Genomic DNA, 23882 nt, shown 5'->3' on the forward strand with positions numbered 1-23882 from the left:
TTCGGCGAAGTCCGGACAGTCTATGACAGCCAAATCCTCTGCTTGCACCTTCACGATGGTGGGACTGTTAGTAATCTTGGGTATAACCTCCATGCACAAGTACATGGTTGATGACCACCCAGGTGTGAGCCAACGTAAGCAGGGGTCGAGGTGTGGCGCCACACCACATGGAGGAATGCCGCCCCTCTGTGTTACCAGGCAGTACTAGGTGGTAGATGACTCTCATCAACCAGTGAAATACCACCACTTTGCTTATTGGAGGCTTGAAGTGGTGGAACATGTTTAGTCTCTAGAGCTAAGTTCCGGTCAACCCTTCCCTATCTCTTCCATCATGCAGTATCATTGATGACTTTTCAGGTTATGATGAACGTCGTGGCAAGATCCAATATTCCTTACATTTCGAGGGTACAGCTCTAAAACGGTGTTCGCAGGTCAGCTGCTAGTTAGTACACCGGACCGAACCTATTGGTAACTCTCTAGGAGGCTTCTGGATCAACTGGTGTATAATCTTGCTATCTCTGTTCTGCCAGATAGTGACTGGAGGGACTCCGAGTAGTTTGTGTGTGCGGGGGAGCATTGTCGAGGCCAAGTTATGTCAAGGATCTGGGTATATTGTTACCACGTGTATGCCATATCCAAAAATTTCATTTCTTCATACAGCATGTCCCACCCACTTTTTCTTACTATTGAATACACCATGAATTGTCAAACTAATAGAGCAAGCTTATCTGCGAAAAGATTTAAACCTCCCAAGCACTTCCTAATTCATTTCACAAATATACGTGGTCTCAATTCTAATCTCAACGATGTCCATTTCCACTTGCAGTCTGCCAAACCCCATGTACTTTTTCTGACAGAATCTCAGTTATCGGTTGATTCAACTACTGCTCATCTCAGATGCCCAAATTATTTGCTGTATGATTCCTTTCGCCCCAAAGGTGGTACTTGTGCTTATGTCTGTTCTGATATTCCCTGTCAGAGACTTGGCAATTTGGAATCTCCTCTCTTTGATGTTCTCTGGCTTACAATCTCTCTACCACATTGTGTCAAATTCATCTGTTGTCTCTACCGGTCTCCATTTCCATAATCTTACCACTAATCACTTGGAGCTCTTTGATTTCCTCTCTTTGCAACTTGACTTTCTCCAGCCCAACTTTCCTAATAGTCAGGTAATTTTCCTTGGTGATTTTAGGCACCTCTGTAGCCAGGTGGGCAGGAGTGGAAGTGCGTAGCACATGCTTCTTGTTTAGACCGGGGGTCGAGCCCATGACCACCAAATACGGAGGATGCAGAAAGGTCAGGGAATGACCACCGCATATCCTCGGAGCAGTATGGCCTTAGTTGCTAATGCTCCTAAAAACCGAACAACAACAACAACATCCTTGGTGATTTTAATGTTCACAACTCCAGCTGGCATCCCTTTTCTAGTCACACCAACCCAGCAGGTCAAGATTCTGAGGCTTTTGCAATTACTAATGACCTAGCACAGATTGTTCATTTTCCTACAAGAATACCGGACAATCCTAATCATACAGCCAATACGCTTGATCTTTTTCTTACAAACAACCCTTCTAAGTACACAGTTGAAGTGAGAGGTCCTTTAGGCACTTCAGATCACAACTTGGTGATTCTCTTCTCCAATGGAACCTTTATCTCATGGCTATTCCCAACCTCGTGTTGTTTGGCATTACAAGAATGCAAAATGGGATGACCTGCGAGACTTCTTTTCCATGGTCGGATTACTGTTTCAAAACTTCTGATGTCAGTGTTTGCTCAGATCGTGACAGCGAAATTATTCTTGCAGGAATGGAATCCTTTAACCCACACTCCACTTTAAAATCTCATCCTTTATCTAAACCTTGGTTTTCCAATAAATGTGCTAAGGCTGTTCAAGAGAAGAATGTTGCATATTGTAATTGGCTTGTTTCTAATTCTTCAGTTTCATTTTCTGCTACACCAAAGCTCGTAACAATTGTAAAGCAGTTATTAATCAGTCCAAACTAGAGTTTGAACAGGCTAAGAGTAGAAAACTTGCTTCTTGCCCTAATGGTAGCCGAGCATTCTGGTCTCTTGCCAAAGCTATTGGCTGCAACTTTTGCCCATTTCTATCAAAACCAGATGGTCTGTTGTCACTTCAGCCAAGAATAAAGCTGACCTGCTAGCATCCCATTTTTCTTCAGCTCATGTATTAATGATCTTGATAAAACACCTCCCACCATTCCCAACACGCTCCATTCAATTCCTCCTGTGGTCTTCCATCAAAAGGATATCAGAAGTATTTTGATGAATCTCGATGCTAAGAAAGCTCCAGGTCCTGATGGTATTTCTCCACTTATTCTCAAAACCTGTGCTCCAGAACTTACTCCTGTTCTTTGCTGCCTTTTCTTTCACTTTCTTATTCCAAAGGTGTTTTTCCTTCTGCTTGGAAATTTGCTCATTCAGCCAGTTCCAAAAAAGGGTGACAAATCCCTCCCATACAATTATGGTCCCATTACAATTACTACCGTAATAGAGAAATCAATTAACCGCCAATACTTAAACTACCTAGAAACCTTCCGTCTGATCAACGATCGCCAGTATGGATTCCATCAGTGTCGATCCACTGGTGATATTCTGGCTTATGTTACCCGTTTATGGACTAATTCAATGGAAAGGTTCGGTGAAACACAAGTAGTTGCTCTTGACATCTCAAAGGTTTTTGATCGTGTTTGGCATAAAGGTCTTCTAAACAAGCTTCCATCTTATGGTTTGCCAACTGTTTTTAGTAATTGGTTATCCAGTTTTCTCTCTGATCGCTCACTGAGAGTGATGGTAGATGGCACTGTCTTCTAACCTCTCCACTAATGCCGGTGTCCCCCAAGGTTCAGTTCTTTCCCCCACTCTTTTCCTCTTGTATATTAATGACCTTCTTCCATTGACTGGAAATCCTATCCATAGTTTTTCCGATGATAGCACACTGCATTCCTCTTTCCATTTTGAGACACCTTGTCCTGCTCAATCAGCTTCAACTTCTTGAATATCCACTACCAATTCCTTAAATACTGATCTCCAGTTGGGGCAAAGATAACTAATTTGATTTCAGTCCCTCTAAAACCGAGTCCTGTCTTATATCTCGCAAAAAGAATTCTTCTGCTCCTATGCTTTCCTTTGATGACACTCCAATTTCTAAGCAAGATCATATATCACTATTGGGGATTGCCCTAACTTCTGATTTCTCTTGGCATAAGCATATTACTAATATTGCTTCCTCTGCATCTAAAAAACCTAGCTTTTCTCTTTCGCTCTTGGTGTTACTTTTCTTCCAAACAACTGTTCACTCTGTACAAATTGCAAATTTGCCCTACTGTGTAATATTGTTTCCACATTTGGGGCAGTCCCCCCAAACCTCTCTGTCAGGTGTCTAGATTCCATTCAAAAGAGAGCAGTTAGGTTAATCAATGAGTCATCTCTAACAGAGTCTCTCCACCCTGTCTCATAGACGTTCTGTTTCTGCTGCATGCATTTTGCTTCCGTGGCCATTCTTCTTCTGAATTGGCTTCTATAATTCATGTTCTGTCTCTTCCAAAGCAGTCTGAACACGTGCCGCAGCTGGTCAACATCCTTTTACTGTCCAAGTTCAAACTAACAGAACCAACTTTTCTTCTTCCTCATTTATTCATTCAACTTCCGTTTTCTGGAACAACCTTCCTTTATGTCTTCTTCATTCCGCTATTCCACGGGTCAACATATGTAACCTCTCCACCATGCCTTGTCTGTGTACTTCTCTCTGTCATTGATTTCACTCCAGTTTCCTCCTCTCTTAATGACATCGGTCTTTATCATGTCTTGCCATCTCATTCTTGATCTCTCCCCCTTGGTGGCACCTCCGTAGCCAGGTGGGCAGGAGGAGCAGCAGAAGCAGTGAGTAGCACATGCTTCTTGATTAGACTGGGGTTCGAGCCCGTCACCACCAAATATGGAGGATGCGGAAAGATCAGGGAATAACCACTGCATATCACGGAGCAATATGGCCTTAGTTGCTAATGCTCCTAAAAATCAAACAACAACAACAACAACAACAACTGTCCCCTTTGGACTTTTGTCCCTTAATTGTAAATCAAACATTCTTCCATTCTTCTTGGCAAACGCCTCTCGTTCATCCTCCTTACATGTTTGAACCATTTCAAATGGGGGCCTTTCAATCCTGTCCTGGAATTTTTCAACCCGAATTCTCTCCCTAATCACATCATTCCTGATTTTCTTGCGTCTTGTCTTTCCAGCTATGCTCCTCAAAAATCTCATTTCTGCCCCCTGAATTATGCTTTTATCCTTTTTCCTCAAAGTCCAAGTTTCAGATGCATATGTCAGAATTGGTTCATAATAGGCCTGATATATAGACTTCTTACACTTCAGTGGTATGTTCCTGTTCCAGATCAGGCATCCTGTCACCACTACTATTCATAGCTGTCATGAATGATGTGCAGTGTAGATTGGTGGAACAACTTGGACAGGACCAGATGCAAGTCATACAAGGACTAATAGATTAACAGTAGTCACTGGCAGAGGTGAAAGTGATTCTTGCACTGCTTCTATTGGAATGAGCAGAAGTCTGGAAAACAAGATGCAGGATGTTTCAGAGACTGCTGGGAGTCATTGCGGTACACGTAAACACATGGGTTGTGTTAGGGTAGCTAAGAATAGAAACAGGTGCATGTATACTTGTGTGTACACCAATGCTAGGAGTTTGGTAAATAAATTTGATGAATTTGAGGTATTGCTCAAAGCATCAAAGACTGATATTGTTGGGATATCCGAGACGTGGTGTCACACAGATATAAGGAATGCAGAACTGGAATTTGGGGAGTACAGCGTCTGCAGAAAGGATAGACAGGATAGGAAGGAAGGGATGGGGGGGTTATGCTATTAGTTAAGAAACACATAAAATCCAAGGAAGTGAAGCCAGTTGACGTTGCTGGACAGTGCAGTGTCGAGTCAGTTTGGTGTGACATAAGCATTGGGAGATCAAAATTGAGAGTAGCAGTGTGCTATAGGCCTAATGACTCTGATGAGTATAATAAGAAACTGTACAGGAAAATAGTGGGCCAGTAAATCAGGAAGTCTTATAATGGGGGATTTTAATTTCCCAGTTTTTGACTGGAATTTGTGGGTTGGTCACTCACACACTAGCAAGGCTTTTGTGGATTTATTGGATGATTGTTTTCTACATCAACATGTTTGGGAGGCAACTAGAGGGAGTAATACTCTTGATTTGATTATCAGTAGTGATTCTTCATGCATTAAGAATCTGCAGATAAAGGAATCACTAGGTGGCAGTGATCACAGTATGCTGAAGTGGGATTTACTCAAAGTGGTAACTATCATCAGGAGTAAAGGGAAGGGTTATTGCTTTCGACGGCGACTACAATGGTCTGAGAGTATTTAAATTCTATACAGTGGGACCAACTGATGAAGTTACCAACAGCAATTTCAAAATGGGAAGCATTCAAAGAACTTATCTTGGAAGCTACTAGGCTTTACATAACAACTAAGAAATATTGTTCAAGGTTTAGGCCTAAATGGATGTCAGATGAACTAATGAGACACATGGCAGAGGGAAAAAATGTATGCGATACATATAAATATAGAAGCCTATGATAGATATAAGCTGGTCTGTAACCAAGTCACAAAGGAGGTTAGGCAGGCAAAGGCAGATTATGAGAAATCTTTGGCAAAGAATGCAAAGAAAAACAGCAAAGAGTTCTTTACTTATGTAAACTCTAGAAGGAAGAGGATGAATCAGATTGGTCCACTTGATATCGATGGTTCAACTGTTGATGATCCTGCTAACAAACTAAATGAATATTTTGCATCGGCATTTACACATGAGGAGTTATTCAGCAAGGGGAATGCCAGAGGTGTATTCAACTCTGGCAGTGAGCTAGATAATCTTGTAATAACTGAGAGTGTAAAATGGAGGAGAAATTGTTGAAGATAAACACAAGAAAGGCACCTGGGGTGGATGGAATTTATCCAGCGATATTAAAGGAGGCAGCAAAGGAAGTAAGCAAACCCTCAGCCATAATTATGAGAGCTTCCTTGGACTCAGGGGAGGTACCCATAGACTGGGGATGTTCAAATGTGACCCCAATTCACAAAGGAGGATCAAAGGCTGACACAAATAATTATAGACCTGTGAGTTTAACTTCTGTTCCAGGAAAATTAATGGAGGCACTGGTTAAAGAAGCACTGCAGGATCATCTAGACAAGACTTCAGTTATAGCTCGGACACAGCAGTTTTGTTAAGGGGAAGTCTTGCCTGACCAATTTGATTGGATACTATGATGCAGTCACAAAAGAACTGGATGCAGGGAATAACTTTGATATTATATACTTGGATCTTAGAAAGTCTTTTGATACTGTTGCACATGGAAGACTGCTGCACAAATTGGAGCAGTGTGGCATTTGAGGCAAATTTCTGCTATGGATAAAGGGGTGGTTGAGGGGGGAGGAGATAGAGAGTGGTAATCAATGGACACTGCTCATCGTGGACTAATGTTATTAGTGGAGTCCCTGAGTGTTGGGTCCATTATTGTTTTCTGTATTTATAAATAATATTCATGACGGTATATCAAGCTTAATGTCCAAGTTTTCAGACAATACAAATGTTGGCAGGGTTGTTAAGGGCACTACTGACGCTATGCTGCTGCAACAGGATCTGGAAAGGTTGAGCAGATGGGCTGAGAGGTGGTGACAGTGGCAGAGAGTGAAAAGGGCCTGGGGGTAATTGTGCAGGCAGATATGAAGTTCTCTGAGCAGTGCAGACGGGCTGCAAGCGTAGCTCATGGTGTCTTGTCAATGATATACAGGAATTTTTCTAGCAGGGATTCCCTTGTATAAGGCAATGGTCAGGCCACACCTTGAGTAGTGTATACAGGGCTGAAGGCCTCATTTCAAGAAGGATGTAGAGCTGCTGGAACGAGTACAGAGAAGGGCAACAAGATTAGTGAATGGAACAAAGGGTTGCTCTTACAAAGAAAGGCTTAAGTTTTGCAAATTACAGTGTCTGGAGACTAGGCACCGGCGAGGTGATTTTATAGAGGTGTATAAAGCCTTGAATGGTTTGAGCATGCTCAATGCTGATGGGATTCTTCCTCTTGCTCAGAATAATCACCTGAGAGGGCATAAATTCAAATTGAGGAAAGACAGATGTAGGATAGACGGGTGGAAATTTGCCTTGAGGTAGTGGGTTGGTGGAACGGACTTCCATCCCTTGTTGTGGAGGTTGATAGCCTGAATAAATTTAAGTCTCAGCTGGAGAGGTATTTTGAACGAACGGAAGGGTGAAGTGGAAGTTTTTTTTTTTTTTTCTTGGCTGATGCTGCATAAGCTAGCTTTCTTGCATCATATGCCTCTACTAATGCTAATGCTCTTTGCAGATGACCTCTTCATATGGGGAGAGAGAAGGGAACAGGTGCAACCGCAAGTTGATACATGGACTAGTATGGCCAATGAATTTGGACTGGTTTTGAGTCAGGAGAAGGGTGAAGTAATGTATCTAAAGAGGAGTGGCGAGCTTGACAGATACTTTACGGAAGGGAAACAGCTAAAAATGGTTAACAACTTCAAGTATCTAGAAAGCACCATTACAAAGAGTGGCGTGATAAACAAAGAAATAAGTAGAAGGATACAAGCGAGTGGGAATTTCTATAGGAATTTCTCCTTTCCTCAAACCTGATGTTATTTCGAAGCTCTCCATCACTGTTCTTACTTTGCTCACTGTATCGGTGCATATATTCTCAATTCTCTCCACAAGACGTTCCTCTATCCCCAAGTTTCTCAAAACCTCCCACACTCTCTCTCATTACGGCATCAAATGCTTTCTTTATATCCAAAAATGCCATCCATAATTCTTTATTGTGTTCATAACACTTTTCCTTCAGTTGCCTGATGCAGAAAATTCGATCCACCATCAATCTGCCAGGCCTAAAGCCATACTGTTCCTCGGCAATCTTATTTTCAATCATTCCTCTTATCTTCTGCTCTAACACTCTCTCATACAGCTTACCCACATGTGGTGTCAGTGTGATACCTCTTCCTTTACGTATTTCCTGAAAATTTCAATCTACAGAAGTTCAAGTCTAATGTCAACAAATATCTTCTTTCATCTTCTCGACCTCCAATCCATGCATAATACTAAGTACTATAGGTTCTAATGCTTGGTTTTCATAAAAAAAAATAATAAAAAATAAAAAAGAATAATCATTTTGCCTGTAAAATACTCCTAATTTCATTTTTGTTTTTCCTAGAGTGTCACACAAAACTGACTCAACGTTGCACTGGCATTCCATATATATTAGTTACACTTTGCTTTAGAGTGTAATGGGAAAATATTTAATCTTGGTAACTTGCATATCTTGTTTACAAATTACCAAGTTAAATAGTTACATTTCTGAAATACCACATAATGTCTACATTTGATGATGCAAATAATATGTTAAAATTAGTTCAATTTTATTTACTATGCTCCTAGCATTAGTGTAAAAGCAAGTATATATATATTTGTCTGTTTTTAGCTTTAGTATCTTAACACAGCCCATATACTTGATTGTCGCATGAGGATACCTCTCTCCCCACAACAGGTTTGTAATCTCCACCTTGCTTTCCAGGCTGCTCCATGTCCCAGTTGATGCATTGTAAGAATCAGTTTCACCTCTTTGTGGCTGCTGTGGAAATGTTAATCTCTGTAACCCCTCTCAAACTATCAGTTTTCTAGCTGACCTAAGATTGCTTCAGCATCAGCAACATCAGCTGTACAAATTGGAGTGGTATGACATTAAGGGCAAGTTACTGCAATGGATAAATGGATGGTTGAGTGGGAGACAGCAGAGTGGTAATAAATGGCCACTGCTCTACATGGACTTAATGTTATTAGTGGAATCCTCCAAGGTTTGGTGCTAGGCCCATTGTTGTTTTGTATATTTATCAATGATATCAGGGCTAGCCAGGTGGGTCAAGTCCCTGCCTGGCAACCCAAAGGTCGCGGGTTCGAATTTCGCCTCTAGCTTGGATCACAATATAATGCAAAAACCTTGGGAGGTGCATTAAGGCTACAGAAGCCGATGCGCCAACAACTCAAAAAAAAAAAAAAAAAAAAACAATCAATAATATCAATGAAGGTATATCAGACTTAATGTCCAAGTTTGCAGATGATACAAAGGTTGAAATTGTGCAGTCAGATATGCAAGTTCTCTGAGCAGTGCAGATGGGCTGCCAGAGCAGGTCATGGAGTTTTGTCAATGATATATAGGAATTTTGCTAGCAGAGACAAGGAGGTGATTATCCCTTTGTATAAGGCAATGGTCACACCACACCTTGAGTACTGTGTACAGGTCTGGAGACCTCATTTTAGGAAGGATGTAGAGTTGCTAGAACGAGTACAGAAAAGGGCATCCAGATTGGTGAGAGGAAGAAAGGGGTGCTCTTTATGAAGAAAGGCTTAAGTTCTGGCAAAGGGCTGGTGCAGGGTACCTGGCACCCCTAGGCAAAGAAAAATTCATGCGCCCCCTTATCAATACGTACTTACATATTCACATGCATAGCCAAATATAAACAAATTTGATTTAAAAATAAATTTATTGATTTGTTTTAAATTAACAAAACAGTATTTAAATTGCACAAAAAAAGAAAAAAGTTTTTTCAATAATTTTCATTAACTCTTATTTTAAACATCAATAATTCATTCACTTTCTTAATAATACATTTACAGTTAAAGTTAAATACAGTGAAACTTCCATTTAACGGACAGCCATGGGGAACGAAAATGCGTCCGTTAGAGAGAAGTGTCCGCTAACAAGAAGTCTGAGGGAGAAAAAAAAAAAAAGAAAGAAAAATCGTTAAACGTTTAATGTAAAATTAAATTATATACAGATTTTGCACAATATTTTTATAAATAATATACATACAATTGTGCTATGCATATTATGACTTTATCTTAAGAAAAATACATACGGTAATCACTTATTTTCTTCTGCACCTTCTTCCGGCTGATAATTTTGTTTTCAACATTTGTTTGGAGTGAAGAAACCATCGAAAGGCCTTCAGTATCTTCTTCAGCGGCGAAAAACATTTTTAAACGATTGATTTGTATGAGCGCTTCTATTTTCATCGGTGGTTCGTCGTTAATATGTTCTTCGACAGAATGACCTCCTTCCATTTCTTCATCCTCATGAGGAACTTCTTGAAAAATATCGATGATAATGTCGTTGATATCTAGAGCACCATCTTCTGTAGTGAGGTTTGAGTCTATATCTTTGTAGCCAGGGTCACTTGTAGCGGAAGTATCGTACATTATCAATAGATGTTGAAGTTGTTGTTCTTCTTGGTGCTCCACATTGCTGTTCACAACTTCAATTTTTGTGTTTGAGAAGCCAGACTTTACAAAACAGTTCACGACAGTTTGTTTTCTAATTACGTTTACTGAAGAGGAAATCCATTGAATCGTATCTAGGATGCTGATTTTCTTTGCAAGGTCACTTGCACATGTTACATCGTTCATGTTTGCAATGAGATGTCTTAAAACACGTTTTCTGTAGTGAAAGTTTAAAATTTTTTATTATCCCTTGATCCAAGGGCTGACACTCTGCAGATGTGTTTGGTGGCAGAAAAATGATTTGAATGTTGGACAATTCAATGTGCGGGTGAGATGCAGCATTATCCATGAAAAGAATAATTTTTCTGTTTTGACGAATCATGTTTTGGTTAAAGTGACTTATCCATTCGCTCATGATATCTCGTGTCATCCACGCTTTTTTATTAGACTTCCAGTCAACATCCAAAAGATTCAACTTTATGCCCTTGAAACAACGAGGATTTTGTGGGTTTCCTATAACAAGAGGTTGTTCAAAGTCTCCCAGCATATTTGTACATAATAGTACAGTCAAACGTTCCTTAGAAATTTTTCCGCCCTGGCACTTTTCGTTTTTTAGACTCATTGTATTTTCAGGAAGAGCTTTAAAAAAACAACCCTGTTTCGTCACAGTTGTAAATATCCTTAGCTTCAAAATCACGACATAAATCTTCCAATTTGACGGTCCACTCTGTTACAACCCCAGTATCAACAGATCCACCTTCACCACTTACGGTTTTCCAAGAAATTTTATGCCGAGTTTTGAACTTGTCTAGCCATCCTACAGAAGCTTTGAACTCATTTACTCCCATAGATAAGGCGCCTCCATAGCCAGGTGGGAAGGAGCAGCAGTGCGTAGCACACGCTTCTTGATTAGACCGGGGTTCAAGCCCTTCACCACCAAATACGGAGGATGTGGAAAGGTCAGGGAATGACCACCGCATATCCCGGAGCAATATGGCCTTAGTTGCTAATGCTCCTAAAAACTAAATAACAAACAAACTCCCATGGATTTCACAACCTCCAAAGCCTTTTCCCTAATAATAGGCCCATTAATGGGAATTTTTTTTAGCACATGCGCGACAAATTTGAAGTCCAACAGTTTTCGGGAATGATTTTTGAACCTGATTATTTACGTGTTGCCAAAATTGTTTGAGCAGTTAATTTTTTTTTTCTTTAGGATGTCGCTTACCTACGTCTTCCCGATTTTGAATTTTATAGCGAGATTGCGAACACTATTTTTTTGCCGATCATACGCATTAATGAGTTTGACTATCTTTTAAAGTTAAATGTTTATGAGAAGACATTGTGCACTTCACATGACACTGAACAAAACTGAAACTGAAAAGACGAAAGGCCGACCATATTCCCCCCTCCCTGCACACACCGAATTCATCAGAAGTTTTACACGTGCCTTAAAATTCTTGAAAAAGGGTTTAGAACCGCAACATAAACCTTGATAAAATTCAGAGAATCAGAAATAGAAAATAAACACACGATTGAGGCAATACATGGAAGAAAAGTTCCTAGAAAATGGGCCGTGAGCTCGCCTGCTGTCTGTTATGGGGAGATCAAATTAAGTGCTAATCTAAACGAAACATTGCAGATTGCCTGTCCGCGTCCATTACAGAGAATGTCCGCTAGACAGAAGCTGCAAACACGTTAAAACCAATGGAGGTGAGTTGGGGAATTTTAAAATGTCCATTAACGAGAGGTGTCCGTTAGGAGAAGTTTCACTGTACATATTGCAATTTAATATTTATTATGAGAAATTAATTTTTCGTGCCTTTGCCCTTGCAAATGTTTGAATTAGTGTATCGACGTCAAGATTAGCTGCAATTTCGTGTTCAATTGATATTATTACCAGACCAGTCAGTCTTTCTTGAGCCATGGTCAATCAAATGTATGCTTTTATCAATTTCAATTTTAAAAAACTCCTTTCTGAACTGGCTACTGATACTGGCAACGTTGCGAATATGCAATAAATAAATTGAAACGCGATAAATAAATTTGGAACACTTTTTCTAATTTATGTTGACATATATGTGAGAGGACATCAAATGCCGAAGTGTTTTCGGAAATTCGTCTGCTATTACTTGCAATTTGTTACTTAAATTTGTTCCATCGATATCTCGAGAATTATTGTGCATAAAGGTATCTTTCTAAAATTAAACATTTTTGAAGCAGCTCTTCAGAAGAAATTTTTTGTAATTCGTATATATTTATAAGAACACCAAAATTTTCATTTAATACAGACGTGTTTGAATTTATCATCCCCAGCTGCAATAGTGGTGTCAATGATTGAAAAATAAAAATCAATCTTAAATTTTTGTTTAAAATTGCTAATAGGTTGATCCTCTTGCTCGTACATAAATTGCTTCTTATTTTTAAGTTGAACTGTTTCTTGTTCTTCAAAATTAGGCGGTACACCTAAAATCTCAGTAACTTTTGTCGTTTCAACCAACAATTTTTCAAACTCATCATCGTTTCAAATCCTTATTAAGAATTTTTTTGTGTCATTTATACAATTCATGGCACTACTCTTATCAGTGCTTTTATTCTGAAGTTGTTTACTTGTCACATTTATTTCAAAAAGTACAAAGGGTACTAGGAAAGTTTTGCAATACAGCTTTGTTTATTTAATTTTTTCAAAGTAATTTCCTCTACATTCAATACACCTCTCCATCCTCCGAAACCAATCTTTAAACCAGTTCTGCCAAGTTTCACTAGGGAGTAAAGCACACTCGTTGTCCCAAGCCCGTAGAAGGTCCTCATCACTGGAAAACCGCCTTCCTTTTAGCTTCATTTTCACATGCGGGAACAGTGCAAAGTCGCAGGGAGCAAGGTCTGGTCTGTAGGGAAGGTGCTCGAGAAGTTTCAGTCCTGTCGTGGTCAAATATTCGGTGCAGGCTTTGGCGTGGTGAGCTGGAGCATTTTCGTGATGGAGGTACCAGGTGTCCATTCTTGACTTTGGCCGCAGGTTCTTCATAGATCCAATGACTTTAGGCAGGCATTGTTCAGTATACCACTTAGCTGTGACTGTCTTCTGCGTGTCCAAAACGACACGTTCCACAATTTCACTCGATTTGAAAAATACAGCTATCATTTTCTTCTTTACAGATCGGGATTTTCTGACAATTACGGGTGTGTCGTCATCATCAAAGACCCAAACTTTGTTTTGAGCCTTGGTCGGCAGATCGTAATAGTACAGCCAAGTCTCGTCACCTGTCACGATGTTGTTCACATACCGAGATTGTCCCTTATCAAACTTTTTTAACATCTCCCGGCACCAAGTCACACGTCGTGTCATCTGCTCTTCAGTCAGTTGATGCGACACCCAGAGAGAACAAAGTTTCTTCACGTGCAAACGATCTTGCAGCGAACGAATTGCTGGTGCATTTAGGCCCAAAGTATCCTCTATCTGTTGGTAGGTCACTCGCCTGTTTTCGTCAAGCATTTTCCTCACAGCAGTAACGTTTTCCTTCGTAACTGACGTTCGTGGCCTTCCCGGCCTCTCAGAATCCTCCAGAGTGAAATTTCCCCTTTGGAATTCTCTATACCACCTGAATATCGTTGTACGATGTGGACAATCATCTTCTAGTGCAAGAGTCATTTCTTCTAAGCACTGGTCTATGGTTAAACCACGCACGAAATTATACCGCAAAACTGTCCTTATCTCATTTCGTGACCACGATGCCATCGCAAGCACTTTACACTCTCACTACTAATGAATAACTGAGCCCATCGACTTGGCGCGGCGGCTACTATGCACGTATGAACATGTCTCAACATGCAGCAACAAGCAGCTTCCTGTGATTCATTGTTGCGTCATATTGCAAAACTTTCCTAGTACCCTTTGTATATTATACCACATAATTTAAAGATGCAATAAATTTTAATCGTGTGGTATATTATACCACATAATTAAAGATGCAATAAATTTAAATTTTCGTAATATTTTTAAGAAGTCCATTTGCTTCTACTTTCATAGTATTGCCATTTAACCCCGACAAACGATCATCTTGAGATGTCTCTTCCAGTGCATCGCACACACCGGACAAATTATATCTCAAAGGTTTCAGTGACTCAATTCGACTTTCCCATCGTGTGTCACAGACTGGTTTAAGAGCAAAATTAGTTATGTGATTTTTCAAGTATTCCCATTGACGAGTCGAGCTGGAAAAATATACATACAAACGATGTATTGTATCGAAAAATACAGTGGCATCTAAACTATTAGCAGTGCAATTCACTGTTGAATTCAGTGAATGTGAACTGCAAGGTACATGTGTTGCTCTTGGATTTATATTTAAAATTCGTCGTTGCACACCTTTTATATCTCATTTCATGTTGCTGGCATTGTCGTATCCTTGACCTTGTAGATTCTGGAGAGGTAAAGATAAGTTTTCTAAAAAAACGTATTATTTCATTTGCCATACTTTCTCAAGTAGTACTTTGTATGTCTACAAATCCCAAAAAGTGTTCATTAATGGAAACTTTATTGTTAGTGGTGTCCACAAAACATATTACTATACTCATTTGCTCCGTGTGAGCAGTATCGGGAGTACAATCTGTAATAATAGAGAAGTGTATTTGACGATAGAAACAAAATCCAAAATTTTTTTTCTTTACAGCATCAGAAATAATCTTTATTATTTCATTTTGCACATATTTTCTGAGATAATGCAGATATGTTTCTTTATCCTTTATTTTTCTCAAATGTTCATTCATAATCGGGTCAAATTTCGCTAAGAATTCAACGAATTTCCATTTCCATGGGCAAATAATGTTTCATTTATTCCTCGAAAAGACAAATTCTGTACAGCCAATGTTTAAACTAATGTAAACAGTCGTTCTAGACTTGCAACCAATGTTTTTCTTCTTTTTTAATAACTCTTAAGTTCTGTTCATCAATGGTTGTATGTTTTTTAATTCTTATCTCCAGTTCTTTCCATTTATGATAATTTTCGACATGCCTTTGGGTTTACTCATGAGCATTTATAATTGACGAAATATTTTTCCAGTTTTTTTAAGCCAGAATCAGCAATGTTAATATTCCAATGATCAAATAACAAGCAACAAAAGCAAAATGCAGAATCTGTGGATTTCGAATACATTAACCATGAACGCTGTATTGTCTCGCCGTTAAATAACTTTCAAGTATAGTGTGTTGTTGAAAATCTTCGACTGTTGTTATCTTTTGGAAAGTCGAAATTATAATTTGTTTTGGTCCATGTTCAACTAATAGTTGACATTATTTATCAACATTTAAAATCTTTAATTTACTCCATGTTGCTGGATCATCATAACTTAAATTTTGAAAATTGATTTCTTCAGTACCAACAGTACCACCTGCCGAACATTCAGCTTTGGAATTGACCTCAACAATATCCAGAACAGTTGATGAAGATTTCACCTCTTCAGTTGTTGTTTCGGTCACTGTCTCCTTAGATATTGTATTAAGAGTTTCACCATTTTCTTTTTGACGATCTTCTTAACATAAGTATTTTAAGAAAGCACCTTCTTGTTTTTTCAAAACATTGTCTTTTTCAGCTTTTTGTTTTCTGTATTGGTAACCAGATGGTTTTTTGTTCATTTTGAAGGCCTGTAAAAAATATTTTTTGAGATATAATTATTGTAAAATAATAGAGAATCAACAAAAAAAAAAAAAAAAATTAAACAGATGCGAGATTTGAACCGAGGTTATTTTATATAACTGATTACCGATTACACTATCAGCTGGCTGCAACCTGGTATGTATTATTTTGTTTTTATAATTATTTTTATATTAAAATATTTAAGTTAAGTTTGTATTAATGTAATAATAATTAAGATGTGTAGTTAACTAAAAATATGTTAATCAATATTGTAGATTTTTACAAAGAAACACATAGCACGGAAACCATAACGTAACAGATTTTCCAGGTTGGTCCTCCACATTGACATATAGAATGGACTGCGCATCATGCGGCTTAGATAAAGAGGGTAAAACTGTGGAGCACATGTCGCTCTCTTTTCCAGTACCGTACATTGATAATATGCGACCATGGAAATGATATGCACCAATCAAAAGACGTAAAAAAAGAGTGGTATGTGCCCCACAGTTTTACACTCTTTATCTAAGCCGTGAACATATCAAACCGCATGATGCGCAGTCCATTCTATATGTCGATGGTCCTCTGATACAACGTATTCTACGTTAAAAAAAATCAGTACTGAACCTGAACTTTTATAGGTCCTTACCGATTTGTTTGATATCAACACAAGACAACGCACAAGGCGCAATAATATGAGACTGACTGATACAAAATGATCGTGGAAAAGAGAGTAGATATACTACAGCTTGTTTTTAGATTAGTTAAGCCTCACACTCATAGCCGGATGACGACGGTAGCGGCACAGTGAAAGGCATGTGCATTCAGTACAGTCCTATTCAAGAGTAAAGAAAACGCGAAAATCGACTGGTAAATAAGCGAATTAGGAATTTTCGGTTTCTTTCACGTCTGAGGGGCGGAAGTCCGATGAACGAACGGCAGTTTTGTCTGATGGACAAGCACCCCTAGGCCTAATGGTAAAACCAACCCTGAGTTCTGCAAGTTGCAGCATCTGGAGACTAGGCACCTGTGAGGTGATCTAATTGAGGTGTATAAGGCCTTGAATGGTTTGAGCAGGCTCAATACTGACAGGATATTTCCACTTGCTCAGATTAAGAACCTTGAGGGGGGCGTAGATTCAAATTGAGGAAAGACAGTTGTAGAATAGATGTGCAGAAGTTTGCCTTTAGCCAGCCGGTAGTTGATTGCTGGAACAAACTTCCATTTGTTGTGGAAGTTGATAGCTTAAATAAATTTAAGGCTGAACTAGACATATTTGGAGTTTTAAGTCTGTCTCATCCTGGTAATAGTGGTTTCTCCTGTTAACAAGTACAGACTGTTCTACAGTATCATTAATTTTTACCCTTGGCAGCCCTATTTTATTCCACCTCTTTTGCAACATATTTCCTGTTTCCCTGATGATAGAGTTACAGATAATAGCTACTTCCTGTGAGATCAGAACTTTTCATCTTTGGCAATTCTGTGGTATTTTTTGCTAAATGAGTGCAAGTTCTAGCATTGAGTTGGCCAGTTGAGTGCTTGATGGGTCCTTTAAGGTATCATCTCCTTTCTTTATGCTCTTATCCAAACATGAGAATGGCAAATTTTTGCTTAATTTTCTAATACTCTTTGCATCAACTTCACAGAAAGGCATACCCTTTGATTGTATCATACCCCACTACAGATGGCTCCATAATCATTCTACAAGTAGCACACACTGTAAAATCCTGATTTGCAAGAAAATCAGGATTGTGTGTGTGTGTGTGTGTGTGTGTGTGTGTGTGTGTGTGTGTGTGTGTGTGTGTGTGTGTGTGTGTGTGTGTGTGTGTGTGTGTGTGTGTGTGAGAGTTTAAGGGGGGGTTGAATTGAGAGAATTGCCTTGTACAGTTCTCCCCCAGTCGAAGTTTTCACACTACACTGAGCAAATTTAAAATTATAACTAAAAAATTATAAAGTGGTGCTTTAACCAAACTAGCAGCAAAATACAGTACTTCAATTCAAAAAGTATATTAAAAAAATTAGAAGTTTACAAATACAGTAGGCCCTCGATTTAACAGACTAATTTGGGGAAGGGGTATCCGCTATTGCTGAAAGTCCTTAAATCGAATGTATTTTAAAAACATAACAGCATTAATAATGGACTTAAAAGGTACAGGATGTATTAAAATATTATTATAAGTATGAATGAAATATTATTATAATGTACATTGAGTAATTTATACTGAAAGATCTGTTAAAAATAAATTTATGACAGTAACCAAACTTGATTTTAATTAAACACTTCAAAAACTGTACAATGTAACGAATGGGGTGTTTCCGCCACCCTTTTTTTTTTTTCCCCCTTAAAGCTCACACAAAATTGTTTTCAATGTGAACATTAGTGTTTTTTCATTTAAATCCATTTTAGAGGGAAAAAATACTTTAAAATTCTTAAACTCTATTGAATAAAAAACACTAAAAAAAGATACATAATATTCAATATTAATATTAACTTAATTGAAAGAATCTCAATTTTCAGAGTTGGAAACAACTGTAATGGAGGGAGAGGTGTTAATTCCTTGCTGGTAGAGAGTTCTGGTGAAACAGGCCCAGTTGATGAAGTGGGCTTGAAGAAACCAAGTTTCAGTTGTCTTACACCTTGGTGCTGCTTCCTTATTACTGTAGATCGAAATTCTCAAAAATGTTCATAATAAGGAAACACACCAGGGTCTGTGATAAATCAATGTAGGGTATGATGTCATCCATATGTTGTCCTATAAGAGACCATTTAGGATGAGGAGCAACTGATTCTTCATCTTTATCATCATCAAAGTCCGTTTCAGGTTCTACGTCGTACAACAACTTCTTCCAAGCATTGGCCAAGGTAATCTTCATATTAGGGGCTCACATCTGGTGAGTATGGGCTTGGCACACCCAGGGTCCTAAGCTGGATATCACCATTCTTCTCTTTCTTGCTGATTCCCTTCTATTTCTGTCTCTCTCTCTCAGGGTAACTTGTGAATTGTTTTTTGGCTGGTGCAGCATAAGCCTCAGGCTTCCTTGCACCATATGGCTAATAATAATAATAATATCTTTCCATGCAGCTGCTAAGTTGAAGATAGCAGATCTGATGTTGTATGCATGTAAATTTTGCAGTGTCCTGGTGCCTCTTGTATCTTTTTCTGCGTCTTCTGTTGCTTCCAAAACAACCATCACCTCTTTCGAAAACTTCTTATACAACCTCTTACAAGCAACAATTACACCCTGATCTATCGGCTGTATCAGTGAAGTAGTGTTAGGAAGCAGAAAAACACATTTCATTCTCCAGGCGCCTCCGTAGCCAGGTGGGAAGGAGCAGCAGTGCGTAGCACACGCTTCTTGATTAGACCGGGGTTCGAGCCCGTCACCACCAAATACAGAGGATGCGGAAAGGTCAGGGAATGACCACCGCATATCCTGGAGCAATATGGCCTTAGTTGCTAATGCTCCTAAAAACCAAAAAATAACAAATAACATTTCATTCTCCCATCCCTGCTAATTAACCTCTCAGCATTAAGGTGAGCAGGGTGCATTATCTAGCAGTAAAACAGCTTTTATTTCATTAGAAGGAATTTTCAGTGCATCTGTCTGATAGCGTCACACATCAGACAGATGTGCTGTCTAATGTGCAACGCTATCAGATATAAATAGGTTCTAAATTTTTTCTTTAGAACAGAAATTTTTTCGTCCATTAAATCAGGATCTGTTAAATCGAGGGCCTACTGTGTACAGTATTGACACAAGGAGCATCCCAGAATTGTCAACAAGAAAGTGGATCAGCTCTTAATGATGTGTATATCAGACAAAATTGCTTACAAAAGTGTTGCTTGCTTATTTTTGGCCCTATTATATTCAGTAACAGAAATCAACTGCTGGCATTCTAATAAAATTCTTACATAGAATAAACAGAGTTCATTAATAATTAACTCAAATAAATAATACTTATGTAATAGGTCAATTTCATTATATTGCCTAAAAAACTCACCCATCCAATACTTTGTGTTCTTTTCTTCTAGTAATTACCACAAATGTGTAACTCACACTCCTTCTAGTAACACACACTCCAGCCTATTTCTAATGATATTTTTAATTGTGTATTTCACACTTTGTAAGCATAAAGTGGCATGCATCTTGTCAAGTAGCACTTGTTTCTTTCAGATGCAATATCAACTAAGACATTTCACAAAAAGTGGCATTGTGGAAATGTCCCTTTAATCGCTTTGTTGAAATGGTCCCATTTCATCATTGCAGTGGAGAGAAGGGGGAAATATGCTTATAGCTAGCCGAGTCACTTTAATTTTTATATATATGTACTTCTTTTCTGACTACTTTGTTGGTACTTAATTTTGCAGTTTGTTTGTGGCCAAATATATATATAACTGTTAGCTGTTAAAACTATGAACAAGTACTTTGGAATAAAAGTCCTCTCAGACAAATGAGAGAGAGAGAGAGAGAGAGAGAGAGAGAGAGAGAGAGTTGGCTTCTGAGGCTGATATGACTCCTTTGTGACTAGCTTTCTATTTGTAATGCATTGTTCACATTTTAAGCAATGCAAATAATTGTCATTTTTTATTTTTAATGAACAAAAAATACGCAAAAAAAAAAAATTAATATAAAGGGTAATGATGACTGTAATTTTATGATTTTTCAGTTGGCTTTTGGTAAGTTATAGTATGAACATTGATAAGAATTAGTATTAAAATGCCTTTATATTTATTTCTTGTAAATCATTAAATATCTTTTTTATAGGATATCAAGATTCCTCATCAGAACAGTATGATTTCTCCATTTCCATATCAGCGAAGGTTTGGAATGTATCGCTATGGAGCAAGAATGGGTGGTATTACCATTGCATTCTCTTGCATTGTTTTATTTTGCTTTGCAAGCTTTGGCTTTCTCCTAATTGGTACAATTGTCACAGCTGTTAGCTATAAGCCTCCTTCTCCTCCCTTTGATACACCATTTTTTACGCAGCATGCTAGCAGTGACCCTGGAAGAATTATTGGTCCTGTATTTTTAGGTTTTGGGTCGCTTTTGTTTATATTTGCTGTCATAACTGGTGTAATGGCATACCGAACTGGAAAGAAAATGAGACAAGAAATGCAGCAACAACCACAACAGCAGAATTTAATGCAAACACAGCCTCTTGTCTCGGGCACTGCTCCAACCCCTGCCCCATATGGTCCAGGTACTGCTCTGCCGTATGGTCCGGGCACTGCTCCGCCCCCTGCACCGTATGGTCCGGGCACTGCTCCGCCCCCTGCACCGTATGGTCCGGGCACTGCTCCGCCCCCTGCACCGTATGGTCCGGGCACTGCTCCGTCCCCTGCACCATATGCTCCTCAGTCAGTTCCATTAAATCAATATCCTCCTCCATATGATGCTACATCTCAGCCATATCCCTCCCCTCCTCTCCCAGGCTATTTTCTTCCACAAATGCCAATCAAATAAAGCTTAAGGAATGTCATCTCAATCTCTTAAAGCTACACAGGAAGTACCATCAAAGATGTTTTCTCTAAAGCTTGATTTGTGTGAAATGTAATAGATGGGCTTAGAAAATTAAGAGGGGGGGAAAATTCATTTTTCATTGGAGTTACTGGATAAGAATAAATGCAGTACTTCCAATGGTTTGAAATAAAAGAGGAAATTTATTTGCATTGTAAAATACATTATAATGTAAATGCTAAAGTTAGTGATTAACAGTTCTGACTGTGGTTAAATTTAATTTCCATGTAGTCTTGACTTCTGAGCGATCTATTAAAGGTTTCCTGGATGGATATTATTATAAAACTAATTTCAAAATATGCAAGGCAAAAAAGTGCATATTTCATGTATTTAGTTAATATTAACACGATACCAGTAATAACTGAAATAATGAAATTACTGCAGTCAGGTACATAAAAAGTATATAGTAAAAACTATCCAGTGCAGTTGTACCCAGGTATTCGTATACAGAATTTCTAAACTCAGTTTGCAGATATGCAGTATTTGTATTAAAATGAAAAACAAAGTAGTTTTCCGTCTAGTGCTGTTAAAGTTTATTGCAAAGCTGCCATAAATAATTCTAATGTAGCCCATTCATATTGCCATGTATTTGCCACTGTGATGTTATAAAATCAAGAGCTTTGCTTAATTGAGGATCAAATTAACCTAAACTTAATGAGTCTTTTGTACTTCTACACATTACACACATAGGGTATAACATAAACCATGTTGCCTTTGAGTATATTGCCCTTTTCACTATTCAAAGGCATATTAGTGACGATGTGTCCTGATCATATATATTTTTGTATATTACAGAATGTTTTGGTACTGTTCACAATGTATATTTTATCTTATAAAATATAATTGGAGACCTGTGTTCTCCCCTTTAATGCATTATATTATTTAAGAGTGGAACAAATGAATCAAGGTAATGCTTAACCGAAAGGTTTCAGTTAAGTATTTTCTGATTCAGATTTTTTAAAAATGTTTTTAATATATTTTCACTAAAAACTGCATTAAGTGTGTAGAGTGATCACGCAAGATGGTGCATAACTATGAATTATAAAAGATTACCAAAAAATATATTAGCTTCCTGTTAAGCATTAAAAATAATGTTGTACATGGACAAAATCTAAAGTGAAATTATTAGACTTTTTAAATTGGAAATAAGAATAGGGTAAGGACTTGTAATAAAAGCTAACTCAAGTCAGTTACTGTTGCAAATTAGTCTTGTTGGAATGGTTTTTTTATTAAAAAAAAAACAAAAACTAATTATCCTTAATTATACCATGAAATGCCATCCAGTACTACTAGGCAAAGAGTTAGGATATATTATAACACAGATTATAATACATCCAAAGAGGGTACCTATATAGGTCACAGTGATTTGATTGACCTGGTAATATTGAAATTGCTGAAAGTTTTTTTTTGAACTTCAGTATTTTAAATTTTTTAGAATAAAAAACTTGGAAATGGAATCATGGCATTTCATGCTCAAACCATTCAGGGCTTTATACACCTCTATCAGATCACCTCGCTGGTGCCTAGTCTCCAGACACTGTAATTTGCAAAACTTAAGCCTTTCTTCGTAAGAGCACCCCTTTGTTCCATTCACTAATCTTGTTGCCCTTCTCTGTACTCGTTCCAGCAGCTCTACATCCTTCTTGAAATGAGGCCTCCAGACCTGTATACAGTACTCTAGGTGTGGCCTGACCATTGCCTTATACAAGGGAATAATCACCTCCTTATCCCTGCTGGAAAAATTCCTGTATATCATTGACAATACTCCATGAGCTACTCTTGCAGCCCGTCTGCACTGCTCAGAGAACTTCATATCTGCCTGCACAACCACCCCCAAGTCCCTTTCATTCTCTGCCACTGTCAGTGTAGTACCACAGAGTTGATACGTTGCTCTGGGGTTGCTGTTTCCCATGTGTAGTACTTTACATTTGTCAATGTTAAACTTCATTTGCCACCTCTCAGCCCATCTGCTCAACCTTTCCAGATCCTGTTGCAGCAGCATAGTGTCAGTAGTGTCCTTGACAACCCTGCCAACCTTTGTATCGTCTGCAAACTTGGACATTAAGCTTGATATACCATCATCAATATCATTTATAAATACAGAAAACAATAATGGACCCAACACTGAGCCCTGAGGGACTCCACTAATAACATTAGTCCGTGATGAGCAGTGTCCATTGATTACCACTCTCTGTCTTCTCCCCCTCAACCACCCCTTTATCCATAGCAGCAATTTGCCTCCAATGTCACACTGCTCCAATTTGTGTAGCAGTCTTCCATGTCATGCTCTTTGTCTATTTAGTCCACATAGCTGAAACTCTCAGTACCCTTCAGTCAGAGTGTTTTCTATTTTGCAATTGAAAATTATAAAAATCTTTGTT

The 23882-nt window shown here is 38.4% G+C and overlaps 1 protein-coding gene across 1 annotated transcript in view; it reads left to right on the top strand.

Annotated features, from left to right (window-relative positions):
• Positions 1-22298, top strand: part of LOC150076459 (uncharacterized) — a 37342-nt gene extending 15044 nt beyond the window's left edge. Inside the window, exon 2 of the mRNA XM_090387528.1 lies at positions 20746-22298. Within this exon, the coding sequence (XP_090243654.1) occupies positions 20773-21447 (675 nt within the window). The 5' untranslated portion in view covers positions 20746-20772 and the 3' untranslated portion in view covers positions 21448-22298. The remainder of the gene's footprint in view (positions 1-20745) is intronic.
• Positions 22299-23882: the final 1584 nt, after the last annotated feature.

Source organism: Mastigoproctus giganteus, chromosome 13, assembly GCF_048544385.1.
Source record: "Mastigoproctus giganteus isolate SK-2022 chromosome 13, ASM4854438v1, whole genome shotgun sequence".
Classification (NCBI taxonomy): domain Eukaryota; kingdom Metazoa; phylum Arthropoda; class Arachnida; order Uropygi; family Thelyphonidae; genus Mastigoproctus; species Mastigoproctus giganteus.